This window comes from Musa acuminata, chromosome BXJ1-8 (assembly GCF_036884655.1).
Source record: "Musa acuminata AAA Group cultivar baxijiao chromosome BXJ1-8, Cavendish_Baxijiao_AAA, whole genome shotgun sequence".
Lineage (NCBI taxonomy): Eukaryota > Viridiplantae > Streptophyta > Magnoliopsida > Zingiberales > Musaceae > Musa > Musa acuminata.
Window position 1 is genome coordinate 4,762,909 of NC_088334.1, and position 16,049 is coordinate 4,778,957.

General features: G+C 39.3%; 2 protein-coding genes and 1 long non-coding RNA gene across 7 annotated transcripts; all 3 read left to right on the forward strand.

Annotated features, from left to right (window-relative positions):
- The first annotated feature begins 397 nt into the window (after positions 1 to 397).
- On the forward strand, positions 398 to 8,896 carry LOC135587169 (pentatricopeptide repeat-containing protein At4g35850, mitochondrial-like). Of its 2 annotated transcripts, none has more exons than XM_065078240.1 (13): positions 398 to 550; positions 671 to 812; positions 899 to 1,061; positions 1,214 to 1,279; positions 1,450 to 1,547; positions 2,280 to 2,397; positions 2,480 to 2,686; positions 2,776 to 2,852; positions 6,855 to 6,945; positions 7,633 to 7,698; positions 7,803 to 7,880; positions 8,142 to 8,243; positions 8,594 to 8,896. In XM_065078240.1, the coding sequence occupies exons 1-13, from the start codon at positions 520 to 522 to the stop codon at positions 8,687 to 8,689; spliced, it is 1,335 nt and encodes a 444-aa protein (XP_064934312.1). In that variant the 5' UTR covers positions 398 to 519; the 3' UTR covers positions 8,690 to 8,896. The 2 variants fall into 2 exon arrangements, with proteins under 2 accessions (XP_064934312.1, XP_064934313.1); XM_065078241.1 differs by having other exon boundaries at positions 674 to 812.
- Positions 8,897 to 9,578: 682 nt separating this feature from the next.
- On the forward strand, positions 9,579 to 10,486 carry LOC135588925 (uncharacterized). Its single transcript, XR_010476533.1, has 2 exons — positions 9,579 to 9,823; positions 9,930 to 10,486. It is a non-coding gene; the product is annotated as an uncharacterized LOC135588925 (long non-coding RNA).
- Positions 10,487 to 10,882: 396 nt separating this feature from the next.
- On the forward strand, positions 10,883 to 15,517 carry LOC135587170 (cyclin-L1-1-like). Of its 4 annotated transcripts, none has more exons than XM_065078242.1 (9): positions 10,883 to 11,033; positions 11,339 to 11,524; positions 11,664 to 11,745; positions 11,876 to 12,016; positions 12,271 to 12,440; positions 14,120 to 14,393; positions 14,480 to 14,882; positions 15,004 to 15,039; positions 15,129 to 15,517. In XM_065078242.1, exons 2-9 carry the CDS (start codon positions 11,373 to 11,375, stop codon positions 15,206 to 15,208), a joined length of 1,338 nt encoding a protein of 445 aa, XP_064934314.1. In that variant the 5' UTR covers positions 10,883 to 11,033; positions 11,339 to 11,372; the 3' UTR covers positions 15,209 to 15,517. The 4 variants fall into 4 exon arrangements, with proteins under 4 accessions (XP_064934314.1, XP_064934316.1, XP_064934317.1 ...); XM_065078244.1 differs by having other exon boundaries at positions 14,120 to 14,390; XM_065078245.1 differs by having other exon boundaries at positions 12,274 to 12,440.
- Positions 15,518 to 16,049: the final 532 nt, after the last annotated feature.

The following is a 16,049-nucleotide window of genomic DNA, read 5'->3' on the forward strand; positions in this document are numbered from 1 at the left end:
TAGTTGGATTAATCACACTTCTTTTACACACACATATTTATTTTAAATTGGTATATAATTTTAAATTTCAAGTGTGTTTAGATGCATAGTCGATCGGATTAAGAAAAGTGAGAATTAATCTATTGATCGATCCGATCTACTTATCGAATTGATTTTTTTTAAATTATAAGAATAAATTAATAGACTCGTTGGATTTATAGTCTAATCACTTGAATACTATTATTTTATGATACTCTTCAATACTTAACTACATTCTTTCTTTCGTAGTATTATTCGATACTAAATGGTTCGGATAGTTGGGGTAATTTCAACGTTTCAGGGATTTTTATGTAATTACAAAACTTGTGAGGGATGATATCGAAAACTTTCTTTCCTCGTAAATCCCCATTCGGCAAAACCCTAACTCGACCATTTTTGTCTGTCTTAATCAAACCGGCCTGCATAGTTAAACGAGATCGAAGGAAACTGCGATCGGGGGAGGAACGGAGGTCTCATTCTCTTTCCCCTGACCGATTCGCCATGAACATTCTGAAGAGCTTCCCCAGTAGCGGTAAATCGATCCCCTAATCGATTCAGATGCGAATTTGCTTCGTTTTTGTGATGGTTTTTGCTTGAATCCCACATCAAAAGCTGAATCCGTCCTCCCCGATGTCCCATTGCTTGATTCAAGTAGCTCGGCGTGGCCGCTTCCTGGCTCTGCTCACCAAATCCCGGCCTCTCTCGGGGGACACGGCGGAGTACGCGAAGAGGAACTACGCCAGCAATGTCTCCGAGTACAACACTGTCATCGGATCCCTCATCGCCCAGCGAAGGCAAGCTCGCTTGTTTCCCTCATTTCCTGTGTCACTCGATGCTGTGCTTTTACTAATTCTCATGGTATTTGTAACGTATGTTTTAGAGGATACTTGTTGAGGGATGTGTATGATGATATGATGCTGGATGGAGTCCAGCCGGTGCGGGACACCTTCCACGCCCTTATCGTCGGCACCATGAAGGGGAGTCGGCTCCAGGATGCCTTCTTCTTTCGGGATGAAATGAAAGCCATGGGCTTACCCCCTGATGTCAGTTCCTTTTAAGACTTCCTCTTCTTATTTGTTAGTTATTGTTGTCTGTTCAATGAGTTGTGATGACTGTAACTCCTCGAGATCTTAGGTTTAGGGGTTTGTTAAGCTTTGGAGGTAATGGAGTTGAAATTTTATTAAAATTTCAACAGGTTAATCTGTACAACTTCTTGATATCAACTTGTGGGAAATGCAAGAGCTCTGATACGGCGATCAAGGTGAGTTTTTCTTTTGTTGTCAGCTTCCATGAATTTCTTGTCTTACTAAGTTTCCTGATTTATGTCAGGAAGGCTTAACAGGTAATGAAGATTTTGTGTTTGCTACTTGTAACTTATTACCCTCCAAAACATTGTTCACATTTGATGATTCTATTTTGTTCTTGGAAAAGCTTTTGGAAGAAATGAAGAGGCACAGTGTAAAGCTGAAAGGTGAAACCTACATTTGTCTCCTCAACGCTCTTGCAGCAACAGGCCGGACCGACCAAGTGTATGTCTATTCATGATATATATTAACCTACTAGCTGTCTACAGGTTGCTTCATAAACTGGACTGGAAGCCAGTGGAATGATTCTGCCTTGTAGAGACATTTTAAACACACAATACATCTGAATATACTAGTAGCTGGTTCACCGTGATATTTGTATTTGGTTAGTAAGTGGTCATGGATCTAGAAAATACATTCATCACTGTCTTGTAGAGACATTTTAAACACACAATACATCTGAATATACTAGTAGCTGGTTCACCGTGATATTTGTATTTGGTTAGTAAGTGGTCATGGATCTAGAAAATACATTCATCGCTGTCTTGTAGAGACATTTTAAACACACAATACATCTGAATATACTAGTAGCTGGTTCACCGTGATATTTGTATTTGGTTAGTAAGTGGTCATGGATCTAGAAAATACATACATCACTGAGACTAACAAGTTTGAAACATAAGACTGCCGGACAAACAGATTTAGTCCAGGTGTGAATGGAAGTCTAGTGCATGCATGTCTCATGCTGCACATTGCTTACAATAGCTAATGCTGTTGGTTGGATATTATGGACAAATGAAATGTGACCTTATGTATGTTTCTTCACTGGCCAACCCTTAGACAAGCAAATCTTGATGTAAAATTTATCTCTAATTAATTCTTAAATTTCTGTCCTTTTTATTTGGATTTATAATTACTCTACGATGACTGCTTGCAAACTATTGAGTTACATTACAGCTATGCCATTGTCCGTGACATGACTGCTGCCGGTCTTGGGTTAAACAAGTTTTGCTATGCTGGACTTATAACTGCATTTAAAAACAAGCTACCTACTACTGAAGAGACCACTGCAAAAGTATGTGATGCAGGTTTTATCTTTTCCTTTCACATATGTTACATTGGACATTAATGTATTATTCTGCCTTTTTTGTGAAAAGATTATTGAGCTTGTCAAGCAATCAAAGGGGTGGTCTTCCATCGAAGCCTCAACAGACAGTGGAGAGAATGTTATGATGAATGTGTCAGAGGAAGAGTTGTACAACATTCCTACTGCAGAATTTGTGCACAGAAGAGGATTTATAAACAGACAGTTAACAGTCTATCATGTAGCCTTGAATGCTTGTGCAGATTTGAAGAGCAAAGAGGTACAATTTAAATCTATATGAAGTTTTTGTATTGGAATTTGCTGCAATATTAGTTCTTAAATATCGTTTGTTTTTTATTTTCCCGGTAGACAGTGGAAACACTTCTTGATACGATCAAAAGAGATGGTTATTCCTATGATGTTTTCATCGTGATGCAAGCAATGAGGTAAGTAAAAAATTTATAATGGACTTCCTGCTTACATATTGTATCCTTGGGATCAAATAATTGTAATAATCCTGTCATAGTGATGCTGATCTTTGATTTGATGCATTGTGGATGATTGTTTTGGCACTACTATTAGTTTGTCTTATTGTTCTTTTTCAAATTAAATTTTGTCTTGTTATACTGAAACTTGATGAAATATGAAAGTATCAAACTGTTATCATTATAGAAAAATGTTAAATCTTGATAATAATATGTAACACTCAGGTTCTAGCAAATAATGTTCAACCAACTTGTGGTAGTATAAAAATTGTATTGTTACATCCTTTTTATGGGATAATCTAGAGTGACTATTTATCAGTTTTCAGTTAGTTATGAAGGCTTTTGAAAATTGTACTATGTTATGCAAGATATTTTTTTAATCTGTAAGGTTAGGTTGGAATGGGATTTTGGGTGCGGCAGACAAAAAGTACTTTCCAAGAAAAGATAAAGAATTTTTAGTCTAAATTTATCCTTTAATTACAACAAAACTGGTACCTGACCTCCTAATTAGTTGTAGCCAGAGTCACCAATATGGATTGTAGGGTCATGTGCTAAAGTTTGGCCCAGTGTACAAGGCTCCTACCTAGTGATTTCAATAGGCGCTCGGGTGCTCGCCTAGGCGCTCGGGCGAGGCGAGGCGAGGCCCGAGCGCCTCGCTTCACTTCCAGGCGGCGCGCTTCAAAGAGGCGCCGCCTGGGCGCTCGCCCAAGCCCAGGCGCCGAGCGCTTTGGGCGAGCGCCTGGGTTAAATTAGGCGATCGAACCAGCATTTTAGGTCTGGTTCAGTCTCCGGTGCTTTAGTTGGTTCAATCGAACCAACTAAAGAACTGATATCAGCTGCCGCTGCCCAACCCTAACCTTGCTCGCCGTTCACGCTACCGCTGCCGTTGTCGCCATTGCCGCTCGCCGCTCCCGTTCCCGTTGCCGCTGCTCACCGCTCCCGCTGTTGCCGCTCGCCGCTCTCGCTGCCGCTGTCGTTGCCGTTGCCACTGTCACCGCTCTCGCTGTTGCTGCTCACCTTTATCGCTGTCGCTGCACCCTCGGTCTTCCCTTACACTTCTCTTCCTTCTCCTCTTTCGTAAGTATACTGTTAACAGTATACTAATAATAGTAATGTATTTGTATTTATTAGATTAATAATATATTATTTTGATTTTAATATTGTTAAATAATTATATTTATTAATTATATTATATATTTTAATATTTTAGCGCCTCGTTTCGCTCGGGCGAGTGCCTGGGGCGCCTTGGGCGTTTTTGGATCTTGGCGCCTTTTGACGCCTAGCGCTTTTTAAATCACTGCAGTCCTACCAATATATGATCTTGGAAGGGTAAACATACACAACCTTTATCTAACTTTCTTCATCAATCTTGGTGCCAAGGGTCACTTTCTACTGTAGGGTCATGCATGGCCCACATCTGGTGCTTAAATCATATGTATATATATATATATACACATGTATATATATATATATACACATGTATATATATATATATACACATGTATATATATATATATATATATATATATATATACACATGTATATATATATATATATATATATATATATACACATGTATATATATATATATATATATATATATATATACACATGTATATATATATATATATGGTTTATTTGACTATTAGTTTACCAGAATTCTTTTTTAAGACATATTGTTCCTGATAACGTTCCAATGTCATCATAAATCAGTTAGATTCCTTTTAATCACAACAAATTGTTTTAGATTTATTTAGTCATTTATCGAACAGTTCTGAGGATGTATTGCAAGATATATGGCCACCAACCTATTACATCTTTTGGTGTTGAAGACATTTTGAAGTGTCTAAGTACCATCTGATGCCATGCTATTTGTTTTTAGGTTGTTGATTTTATGGAGTAAGCTTGTGAATGGTTTGAATTTTGTCTTTTGCTTACTGCTTCTGTGTTTCTAGAATATACTATTTTTAGAGTAAATTCTTCTCCCCTATGTTTGCAAAACAGGTGATTGTCAGTTTAATAGCTTGTGTTTCTATGAAAAAGTGGGTTTAAATATGTTTTGGAAGACCAATGCCCTTAGCATATGATGCTAGCATTCCCGTGAACAGGATTCATAGATGTGTTTCTTGATTCCAGAACTTGTCCAGTGCGGGCACTTGTAACTTGGGTTAACCATGACATGCAACCCATGGCTAAGGAGTTAAATGTGGTTAGCTGCTGATCTTTGTGGTGCAAAGGTGATAGGCTATCTGTTGTTCAAACATGTTATTACATATTGTGAACTATTCTCTTTCACATATACTTAGGCTGATAGATACTTAATTTGAGGGTATCTGACTGAAAGGTTTGGTTGGAGGATATTTTTGTTTTGTTTTGCTATAGGAATATTGCTGTGACCGACAGGTTAACCTTGCATGACTTGATCATGATGGTTATTACAATCGACTCCTGATTTAGGTTCTGACAGAAATGTTGAATATTTACTCCCCATTTTCTTGTGATCCAGTACTAGTTATTGCACATTTTAGAATGATGTTTGTATTTTGTGGAAAGGAGGGAGTTTCTTGCGACCATTTTAATAGTTTTTTTCCCTAATGACAAAATTATCATAAGTTTTTAATTAAATCATATTTCATGGATGCTTTTCCTTTTCTTTTGCTGGAGCCGTGATATCACTGCTCTTGTTTCTTTTTGTAACCTACTATAGATGAGAGGCCATATAGAAGATTACTTTCTGAGACAAAACTATATGCTATGATAATGTTGGAAGAAAGTAGATTGTCCATCCTCATCAACTGCGAAGAACACTGTTGATTAAATAAACTATATACAACATTGTGGCTAAAGCATGTTATAAACTAGTTCAGCTTCTTTACAACTAAGGGCGTATTTTATCTTTTATGTGAAGATCAAGTACATAGAAGGTTGAGGACGTACATGTAAATATCACAGCTAGTGGTTCTTCTGATCTTTCATTGGTACGCATACATGTTCCTCGGAGCAAGATGAAAATTATTGATCTGTTCTTTGAAGTTATGTGAGAAGTAGTGAGATTATATTAAAGCAACAAGAAATCACAAACATGCTAAAAGCCATAATAACTGGAGCATTAGCAATTATGGGTCTCAATCAAAATATGAGCGATCCATGCTTCTTTGCAAAGTTAGATAAATTGGAAAGGAGTATGACATTGTGGAAAATTATTCTATCCTATCGAGATGAGCAATTGAAGGGAAATACAAGTTATATTATGAACACTTTGCTCATCAAGATTATTTTTCCTTATTTAGATGTAAATCTTATATAACTTAAATGCATAGGAGGTTTGTTAAAGTTAAGTCTTGTGTGGATTGATCTACAAGTCAGTTGAAGCTTCGAAGACCTTTTACGACAATGCATACTCATGACCTATTTGACTTGGGTATACATCCATCTTTTCTTGTAGCAATATATGCATCAAAAGAAGTGTACCATTATATGATTGTTCTAGAAAGCAGTTCATACAGCCACATATGAGGATGCATTTTTGTCACTACCCTGCAAGGCTTGCATGATATTGCACATATGGAGGGTTCAATCACATGGTCCGAGATGACAATATACAGTGCCATGTATGGATTACATTTCCTGTTTGCCTTTCTTTATTTCTTTTTTTTTTATGCTATAACATAAGGGTCATTATAATTTGATGTCTTTCTTTAGTTGTCACTTAAGTGACACCTTGACCCTCATCCTATATGTTTTGATTGGTCTAACTGGTGTAAAGTATCTTGGTTAGCTTGCTTATTATTTTCTCTTCCGCCGACACAAGTAGATATGTATTAGACATTTGAAAATTTTCTCCTAGCGAGAATGCCTTGCTTACAAGGATTGTGTTTGTAGCTTTGAAGCATTTCTTGGTTAAGTCTTGGCAGCTGAGTACTGACTGGTATTTTTTATGTTTGTAAATGGCCTTGGGGATAGGTGTTACTTCAATTGTGAGGATATTGACTCTGGTGTTAAGATCTTTGAAGAGTATACAAGCTCAAGACCCCCAACTGCTGAGTTGTATGTGGTAAGTTTACATTATCATACTCAGATACGTGAGGTATGGACTCACTACTATATCCATGTGATATTTCTTGTTCTAGTGGAAGAAGTGTGAGGTTTTGGATGCATGATAAAATAAGGAGGAGATGACAGAAGAAATACGAGAGTAAGCGGGTTTTAGGTTTGCAATCCCCAGATTCTCCATTAATTGTTCTATAAGATTTTCCGTGTCCTGAATTGTCAGAATTGCAGGTTGAATACCTTTCCAAACTTCTTTTACTTCTACCTGACCCGGTTTTCCATCTTTGGCTGACTTCTTCGAGTGTTACAAACCTTGCAAGATAAATGTGGTTGTATGTTGATACTGGTCCTGTGAATGTTATTACCCTTGAAGTTCAAACCTTACCGAACGTAATATATGGATATCAAAGCATAAAACTAAGTCATACTTTGTCAAAAGTCAAAACTAAGTTTATACCTGCTAATTGTTTGGAGCAATTTGACAATTGCAGTTACTTCCATTTCACCCATCTAAGAAAAAGGGCAAAGGAAGTGAAAGAATGAAGAAACAATTTTCACTTTTTACGTCCACTATTCTGCCATATCGTGGCATTTAGATCATTTCTCGCAACACAATCAAGTCTTTGTGGTCACTAATAAAATTTCTGCTTGAGCTTTTACTTTTTGTTTTTTTTTTATGTGTAATGTACAGACCTTGATTGAAGGAGCAATGGTTGGATATACTCCTAGAGGAATGCAAATTGCTCAAGAGAATCTGGTATTTGATTCTTCAAATATTGGATGTTGATTTAACACTTCTGAACCATTTTATTTGATAAGGTAATTTTTCTAATATAAAAAGTTAATCTCATCATCTTATAGGAGAAAATGTATGCAAGAGGATTCTTCTTGAACCCGAAGATGGGAAGTGACCTTCTTCTTGCAGCAGCAGGAGAAAAGGTAATTAGCAATATGTTTAGCCACTAAAATGGTCTGCATCTATTGCTTTTGCTCTTGTGATACCTCATATTGGAGTCATGATCATGTTGTTAAGATAATTCAACCTAACAAGTTTGTGTTCCATGTTTTTTTGTTGGCAATGCTGCACTGCGAGTTTGCCATCCATATTATCCGGTCTTGGGTCTTTACCTGAAAAAGACGGTAGGCTTGTAGGCTTGGTGGTGTTGGAGAATATACTAATACAAACTCATAATTGTACAGACGGGTGGATACACTACTGCCAATTATGTATGGGATCTTTTGCAAAGCCGCAGGATCAGTCCATCTCTTCCTGCAGTGAAGGCCTATTATGAAGGTTTAAAGGTAACAGACCATCTCATTACCGATATATGTGCTGTATTAGTTAGGAAATTTTGCAGACTATACATGAAGCACTAAGATTTAGCAGCATTAATTAGGAAGGTTCAGAGACTTATGTCAGAAGCAGTAAGATTTAATATCTACATTCCAAACTATTTGGGATTAGCTAACGACTAGATTCATAGACCTTGAAGCGTTATCTACCTGGCCATACATCGGTCATTCTCGAGTAAAAGACCGATGCCTTTTTTCTTAACTTGTGCAGCCTTGAATCTATCTTGGTCCTATCACAGTGTTAACAGATTCGGTTTTGCAACTTGCAATTATGAGCATGTCTTCATTGATTTTTTCAGGAAAGGGAGATACCAGCAGATGATCCAAGGCTTGTGTTGGTTGGGCGCATGTATGACAATCTAAACCTTAGATTTGGAGGGAGGAGAAACACCTAGTATGGATCCGTCATGCCCTTGAGATGCTTCTTCTAGAGCCATGAGTGTTGTCTCCTTGTGCACTTAATCCAGAAGAAAGCACAAGAACAGTCTTGAAGTCAACAGTGAAGCTAAGTCGTGTACTTAACCAAAGAGCAAAGCCGGTACATCCGCTTATACTTGCTTGAGAGCAGGTTTTAAGTTGCATTTCATCGAGTTTATGCTACAGATCTATCATTCTTGGTTTTACCAACACAGAAGACCAACTGAGAGTTTCACAGCAACTCGCAGATTTCTACGCAAATAATCTTCTAACCTGACAACTTCTCAAATGAAACAAACAGAAACCAATGTTGGTGAATAAGCTCAACCATGGCTGCTGTTGATTTTTTCGAGTTTGAGTCTGCTTTGGAGTCTTAAATCTTTCAATGCTTATATCCTTATATTTGAGTCATGAAACAAAGCTCTTGTTCCTCAAATTTGATTGCAGAACTACGTTCCTCAGATGAGCTGAAGTTAAACACCCCCATTTCTTTTCTTTCTTTCATCTGATCAAGCAATTGTTATGCCTATCCCTCAGTTTAATCAGAGTCCTCTCACTGTGTGCTGTGTGCTGTGTGCCGATTCATGTGAAGTCTTTAATGGTCAACGATGTTGCCAGTCTTCGACTATATTTGATCTATGGAAAAGATGCAAAGAGAAAGTTACAGTCGGTGCGACTGCAAGCCATCACAGTTGACCAGGTTGTCCATGAGAATTTTGCCATATATATATATATATATATATATATATAAAATCTCGGTGGTTGGTGTAGTCAAGATGTCTTGATCAATTATAAGCGATGGCTATTGATCAGGTCACAAACTCGGATAATGTTTGTGTTGCACAGCTAAGCTAACCTTTGACCCACGAAATGTAAACCTAGGAATTAATCACAGTATTGGTGGACTTCTAGAAGTATGCTTCTTTTTGCGAGCGAGACTTGGCTGATCGTGACCGGCAACCGGTGACTCTCTCCCTCTTTCTAGTTGTCACGTCGTTGCCGACGGGTCGAGTTCTTTCTGCCCGCACGTTTCCCACGCCGCCCCCCCGACCACCTTCTCCCCTTCCTACCTCCACTTCGCGTCTTCAACACACCTCTCACGAAAGATTTAGGTGAGGGAGGAAAAAAGGATTCATTGAATCATCAACATATAACATCACGTTTTATAGAATGTTTTACGATACTCCAATCCTTATAGATATGTATATTTGTATGTAGCTTACCTCTGCCTGTTTCCTTCCTTCTCTATCCTTTGCGGGTGCATGGATTGGATTCCGGAGGAGGATGAATCCTCTGAAGGAATCTCGGAGGGAAGTGGAGACTCCGACGCCGATGCGATCGCGATGGCGCCTTCAGAAACCATGGCGTACGACAGCGACGACGCGGAGTCCTGCTGCGGCGACGGTGACGATGAAGGCGGTGCTGCCGTAGGTAAAGGCGAGGTGGAAGAAAGGTGCGTGTCGTGGAGATGCTGGCTGGTGGAGCGCGCGCCCGAGTACGAGGTGGGGAAGGTGGACGACCGACGAGGAGCGAACGAGCCGGCTGCGGCGGCGTCGGACGCGGAGAGCGCTAGGCTGTTCTGGGAGGCCTGCCTTGCCCATGGCTACCCATGACTCCTGAGTTCCCGACGTCTCTCTCTCTCTACTCACCATGACCCCCTGTCTTATTCGTTCTCTTTGTTCTTTCATCATTGAGATTCTTTGTCAAAGCAAAAGGAAGAAGAAAACACATTTCTGCAACTCTGCCTCTCAATTCTGCAACAGTCTTGTGTTTTACGAGTGATCAAGATCGCGAGATGAACCACTTGAACTATCAGAAACATTAGCCTGTGGGAAATGGTGATCCGCTGCTGTTCCTGAGCATAACCTCCTCCTCCTCCTCCTCCTCCTCTAATGCCGGTGTTGAAAGCTGACTCGAAGAGGCGATACGTCTCAGATTCGAGTTGTGAAACGATAGGGCTCGGATTCGAGTTGTGAAACGATCATAAACACATTCAGCACGACTTAATAATCCTAATTAACATCAAATTATGACAATCAAATTATTCTTTGATGAAAAATTTTTTTATTAAAAAATAGACTCAATAATCGAAGCGGGCGAATTCGGATCCCATTTTGGCACAATCCGACCCGGTCCACTCCATGATGCTTTAACCGAACCCGAACCGGATTCGGCGAAACCAAATTAAAAGACCGGAGGTGATTTCGAATCCCCAACTCTTCGTCAGTGGCTAAAGTTCCCCCGATCGACGACCCGACAGTCTCCGCCGTGCCGTGAGGAGAGCTCGACGGTCGACGGCGGCGTTTCCTCTCCGCCCTCCAAGTACGTCTCCCTCTCTTGGGTTCGTGTGCGTGTCTGCGCCCGCCCAGTTTTCCCCCTTTTGTTTCTTTATCGGTTTTTCGCGATTCGAGGTGGGGTTTCACCCGATCGATGCGGAGGGTTTGGCCTTTCTAAATGGTTGATGCTGTGGTGATTTGTAGTTATCGTCAATTCGATGCGTATGATGGATTAGCTTATTGGTTTTGGGTTCTTGAAAGCTTTTCTAGGGTTTTCGAACTTGATCTCGAAACTTCGCCCTGAATAATAATGCAGGTGTTGGTCCTGCTTGTTGACGATTTGTGTTGTAGATTCGCCAAATCGTGCTATTGGATTGGGGTAAGGATGATATATACTGCGATCGACACCTTCTACCTCACCGATGAGCAGCTGAAGAATTCGCCGTCGAGAAAAGATGGGATCGATGAGGAGACAGAGACCACGCTGCGGATCTATGGATGCGACCTCATACAGGAGAGCGGCATTCTTCTTAAACTGTATCCTCTTCCCCGTTGTCATGGGATATGCCATTGTTTATAGTTATAAAAGATTTGTGTATGTGACAGCAATCATCAGTTTTATGACTTAACATCTTCCTTCAAGTTTATTTCTATTGTGAGTTCCTTAGCTATTAAGACCGCAAGCGGTAATGGCCACTGGGCAGGTGCTTTTCCATCGGTTCTACTGCAAGAAGTCCTTCGCCCGCTTTAGCGTGAAGGTATAAACCTCAAGCTTCATTTCGAAATTTACTTCTCTCTCTCTCTCTCTCTCTCTCTCTCTCTCTCTCTCTCTGTTAACCCTTTTATTGCATATTTCTCACTATAAACTGGATTCATCTTAATTTGTAGAGAGTTGCTGCAAGCTGTGTGTGGTTAGCTTCGAAGTTGGAGGAATGCCCCAAGAAAGCAAAACATGTAATCATTGTCTTTCACAGGATGGAATGTAGGAGGGAAAGCTTGCCGGTTGAGCTTCTGGATGTCTTATCCAAGGTGAATTTACCTTCTCAAAATGTTTCTTATTTGCTTTCAGGATTTGGATTTTAAGTTCCTAAAAAAGTTTCCTTACAAATTATTTAAATCTTGATGCTTATTCGGTGGGATGGATTTGATTTGTTTCAGTTTTATCATTTTATCGCTTTGACATTATTCTTAACACCAGTTACAGCAGCGTTGGTACATCGCTGCGCTGATTGATGTGTTTTTTTCTCATATACACTATTCTTTCTGTCTTACTTTCATGTCAGAAGTACACAGAGCTGAAGAATGATTTGGTAAGAACAGAGCGGCATTTGCTGAAAGAAATGGGCTTTATTTGCCATGTTGAGCATCCTCATAAGTTTATATCTAACTACCTTGCGACACTTGAGGCTCCTCCGGAGCTGAGACAAGAAGCTTGGAATCTGGCCAATGACAGGTACTTTACCGTCTTAGTCGTGGTTTAAAGAGCACTGTTGTTGCTTTAGATGTTTCATAGTTGGTGCTACCTGTTGTTTTGTTACTTTATATAAATTGCAAGTTCCAGAGATTCTTAATATTTAGATGATCAATTGATACTTCTTGATTTATTTGTGTTATTTATTCTTCAGTTTTATATATTTTCTGATTCATAAACTCATTTGTTGTAGAACCTTCACACGTATATTGCTATGGCATGAACAACTTATACACTCAGAGTTGAGGTGTCAGCCACCAGTTAGAAACCCAGTTTTGATGCATCTAAACAGCAGAGTCATTTGAAACTTCAATGCATGTTAATTAGGGTTAAGTCATGCTGAATGAGGTTGTCATAATTTGATGAACTTTTCTTGAATGTATTTGCTGACTCATAAACTTTGCCATTTTATGCTGCTATATTTAATATATTAGGGGAACTGACAACTTGAAATAGCAGTGTTAAATTTGTGAATCCACTAGAGGAACTTGGCTTGAACAAAATTTGGATATTGAAGTATAAGATTTTTTTTGGAAGTTTTAACCTTGCTTACAGTTTTGGCTTCAGTTTCGCCCCTGAACTGGCTCAATTTTATTTGGAGTTAATTGATTATTGTTGTTCCGAACGAAATATTGCAGCATAGTGTTACTGTAAAGTTTCTTTTGGGATGGACTTGAATGGCAAGGTTGCCAAGAATTGCCTTTAAATTGACTTGATTCACCAATATAGTAAATGAGGGCTGGACCCACATGGTGGTTCTATGTTGAATTTGCATGGCTATTTTTTGTTTTTGCTAGTGGTTTGAGGTTATGTTTATACTGTTTTCAGGCAAAAGGATATATTTCGTCAATTTACGGCCTCTGTATATTAGGATAGTCTTTGTTTATGAGTTGATCGGCATCTGGATCATCCTACCAGTACACAAACATGAAAACTTGTTGCTTTCTATGGATTAGAATTAGGTTCCTAGTTCTTTGGGGAATAGAGTCTTAGCTCTGAGGACATGTACGAGAACTTCAGAATCACAATCAGATTAGTCTTCAGTAAGTTTCAAAAGTAAATATCTTGAGAGAGCCTGAGCATGTGCATATGTGAAGTCCATAATGGATAGTGTCCTTAAGTGGTGAAAGGTTTTTTTGATTCTAGGTTCCCTTTTCATCTATAGCTCCAGTTTCTTTAATATTTTCATCTCAAGGATTCTGACTTTTCTCATATGTTGTCACTTTAAGTTCTCTGTGAATGGTTTTTTTGTAGCAGTTTTTAAAATGTTTTTGCAGTTATGCTGGAGTGACTTGAAAGTTTCTTTTATCCTATTATGTTACTTAATGCTAGGAACTTTTCTATCTTTTGCATGTTTCCCTTGCCTCATTTCCTTGATTCTGTAGTAGTTACTTGAAGTGGATTTTTATTCACTGTTATATCAAATACTTGTGTACTCTGATTATTGGGCACTTTGTATTTTTTCAGTTCAATACTTTTGTTTCCTGTTTATGGCTTATACTTCTCATCAACTTTCCATTTGATTGGAGTATGTTTGCTTCTATATTTTATTGTGTAACAAGCAAAGTTCTACTCTTTTTTTGTGCTTATTTTTATTAAGTCTGGACAATTTTGCACTTTTAAAAGCTATCCTTATGACATTTTCTTTGTTAATTTATAAGCTTGCGGACAACTCTCTGTGTTCGGTTCAAGAGCGAAGTGGTAGCGTGTGGTGTTGTATATGCTGCAGCCCGCAGGTTCCAGGTCCCCCTACCTGAAAATCCACCCTGGTGGTTAGTTTTTGACGCAGATAAGGCTGGGATTGATGAAGTTTGTAGAGTCCTTGCACATCTCTACAGCCTTCCGAAGGCACAATATGTTCCTGTGTATAAAGACAATGATTCTTTCACTTCAAGAAATAAGAACTCAGATCAGCAAGCTCAAGTTCAGAAGGTTGTAAGTCAAGCCCCACTCTTGGAACTCAAGTCATAACTTGGTAGTTTAACATGAGTTATAACCTATGGTCATGCTGTTTTGATTAGGAAAGCTCGGCTGACGGTGACACCAACGGGACCAGCACGCTCAAGCTTGGAGCTCCAAATTCCGATGCTAGTTTGTCCAAAGAAGCAATTGTGAAAGCAGCTCTAGACAAATTGAAGGTGTCAAAGAAAACTGATGATGACACTAGGAATGTGGCTGCTGAAGGGGACCATAAAGAAGAGACCACCGTGAAGCCTAAGGTAGATCATAAGGCTGATGCCAATACGGAAAGGAACTATGATAGAGAAAGGGAGAGGACAAAGACCAGAGATCGTGACAGCAGGGGCAGAGACTCCGATTATGATGGTAGGGGTAGAGATTCTGACAGGGATAGAGACCGAGAGAAGGATGTTGAGCGTGAAAGAGAAAAGGACCGAAGACATCGTGCCAAGGACAAGGGTTCAGGTACGAAACATTAAACTCAATCTGTATCCATGTACATATTGGTTTTCTTCTTCACAAGAAAACCTGAAGACACATTTTTAACTACATCCTGCATCCATTTGATGCTGAGTTTTTCTTGCAGGACACTCAGAAAAATCAAGACATCATTCGTCACGAGGTATGTTGGTAACATTTTCTACTATCATTTTGTATACTGAAATTTAGAGCTGTCCACTGAAACCAGGAAACTTTTTTTTCTCTCTGAAGACCGCAGTGATTACCACAGCTCACACTCATCCCGTGACAAAGATCGACACGAGCGACACAGGCATCATCCTTACGGTTAAATGAGTATGTCTGCTTTGTGCGACTTGCAGGCAAAACTGTAAAATGGCGAGAGTCGCATACCCTGTTTCATTAGCAGAGGATTTAACTGATTTCAGTGGAGGGGAGGCTAAGAGGGGGCTACATCCGAGTCCATGACTAGTGTGGTTGACATCCACCACAAAGCATCCTTGGACGGGACCAACAAGTATATATATAGCTAGTGAGCAAACCATTTAAACAAAAATGGCTCTTTTTGGCTCCTGTAATTTCCGAATATATTTGTGACTGTTTTTTGTTATTAAAAACATTAATATGTTTATTGTGGCTCATTTAAACGAGTACAGTTGCTTTACATCATCTTCTTTTTTCTATATATTTTTCTGGGGTGGCCGAGAGCATGTTTTTACCTGTGGGCCTCTGCTGGATTGCATCTGCAGCCATGGAGGTGCATAGAACTGCAGATCACATGCAACCAAAGAACACGATTTTGGTACGTATCTGTCCCTGATTGAATCAGTACATACCAACATACGGTAAGAGGAAGGATGAAAAGATGTGCGAGGAAAAATACAAGAGAAGAAGAAGAAGAAGAAGAAGAAAGAGTGGAGGAAGGATGAAAAGATGTGGAGGAAAAATACAAGAGAAAGAGAATGGAAGAAGAAGAAGAAATTGTGGAGGAATACAAGAAGAAAGGAGAGGAGATAGTCGACGAAGAGGATGGAGGATGATAGCCGTGCACGATGAAAGGATCTCATGATGGGTGCATAAGAATATATTGCATATATGATTGGATTGGGTTGGATTGGACCATCCAAAATAGGGACTGTTCGTGCAGCATATCGGCTCCAAAAGAGGGAACGG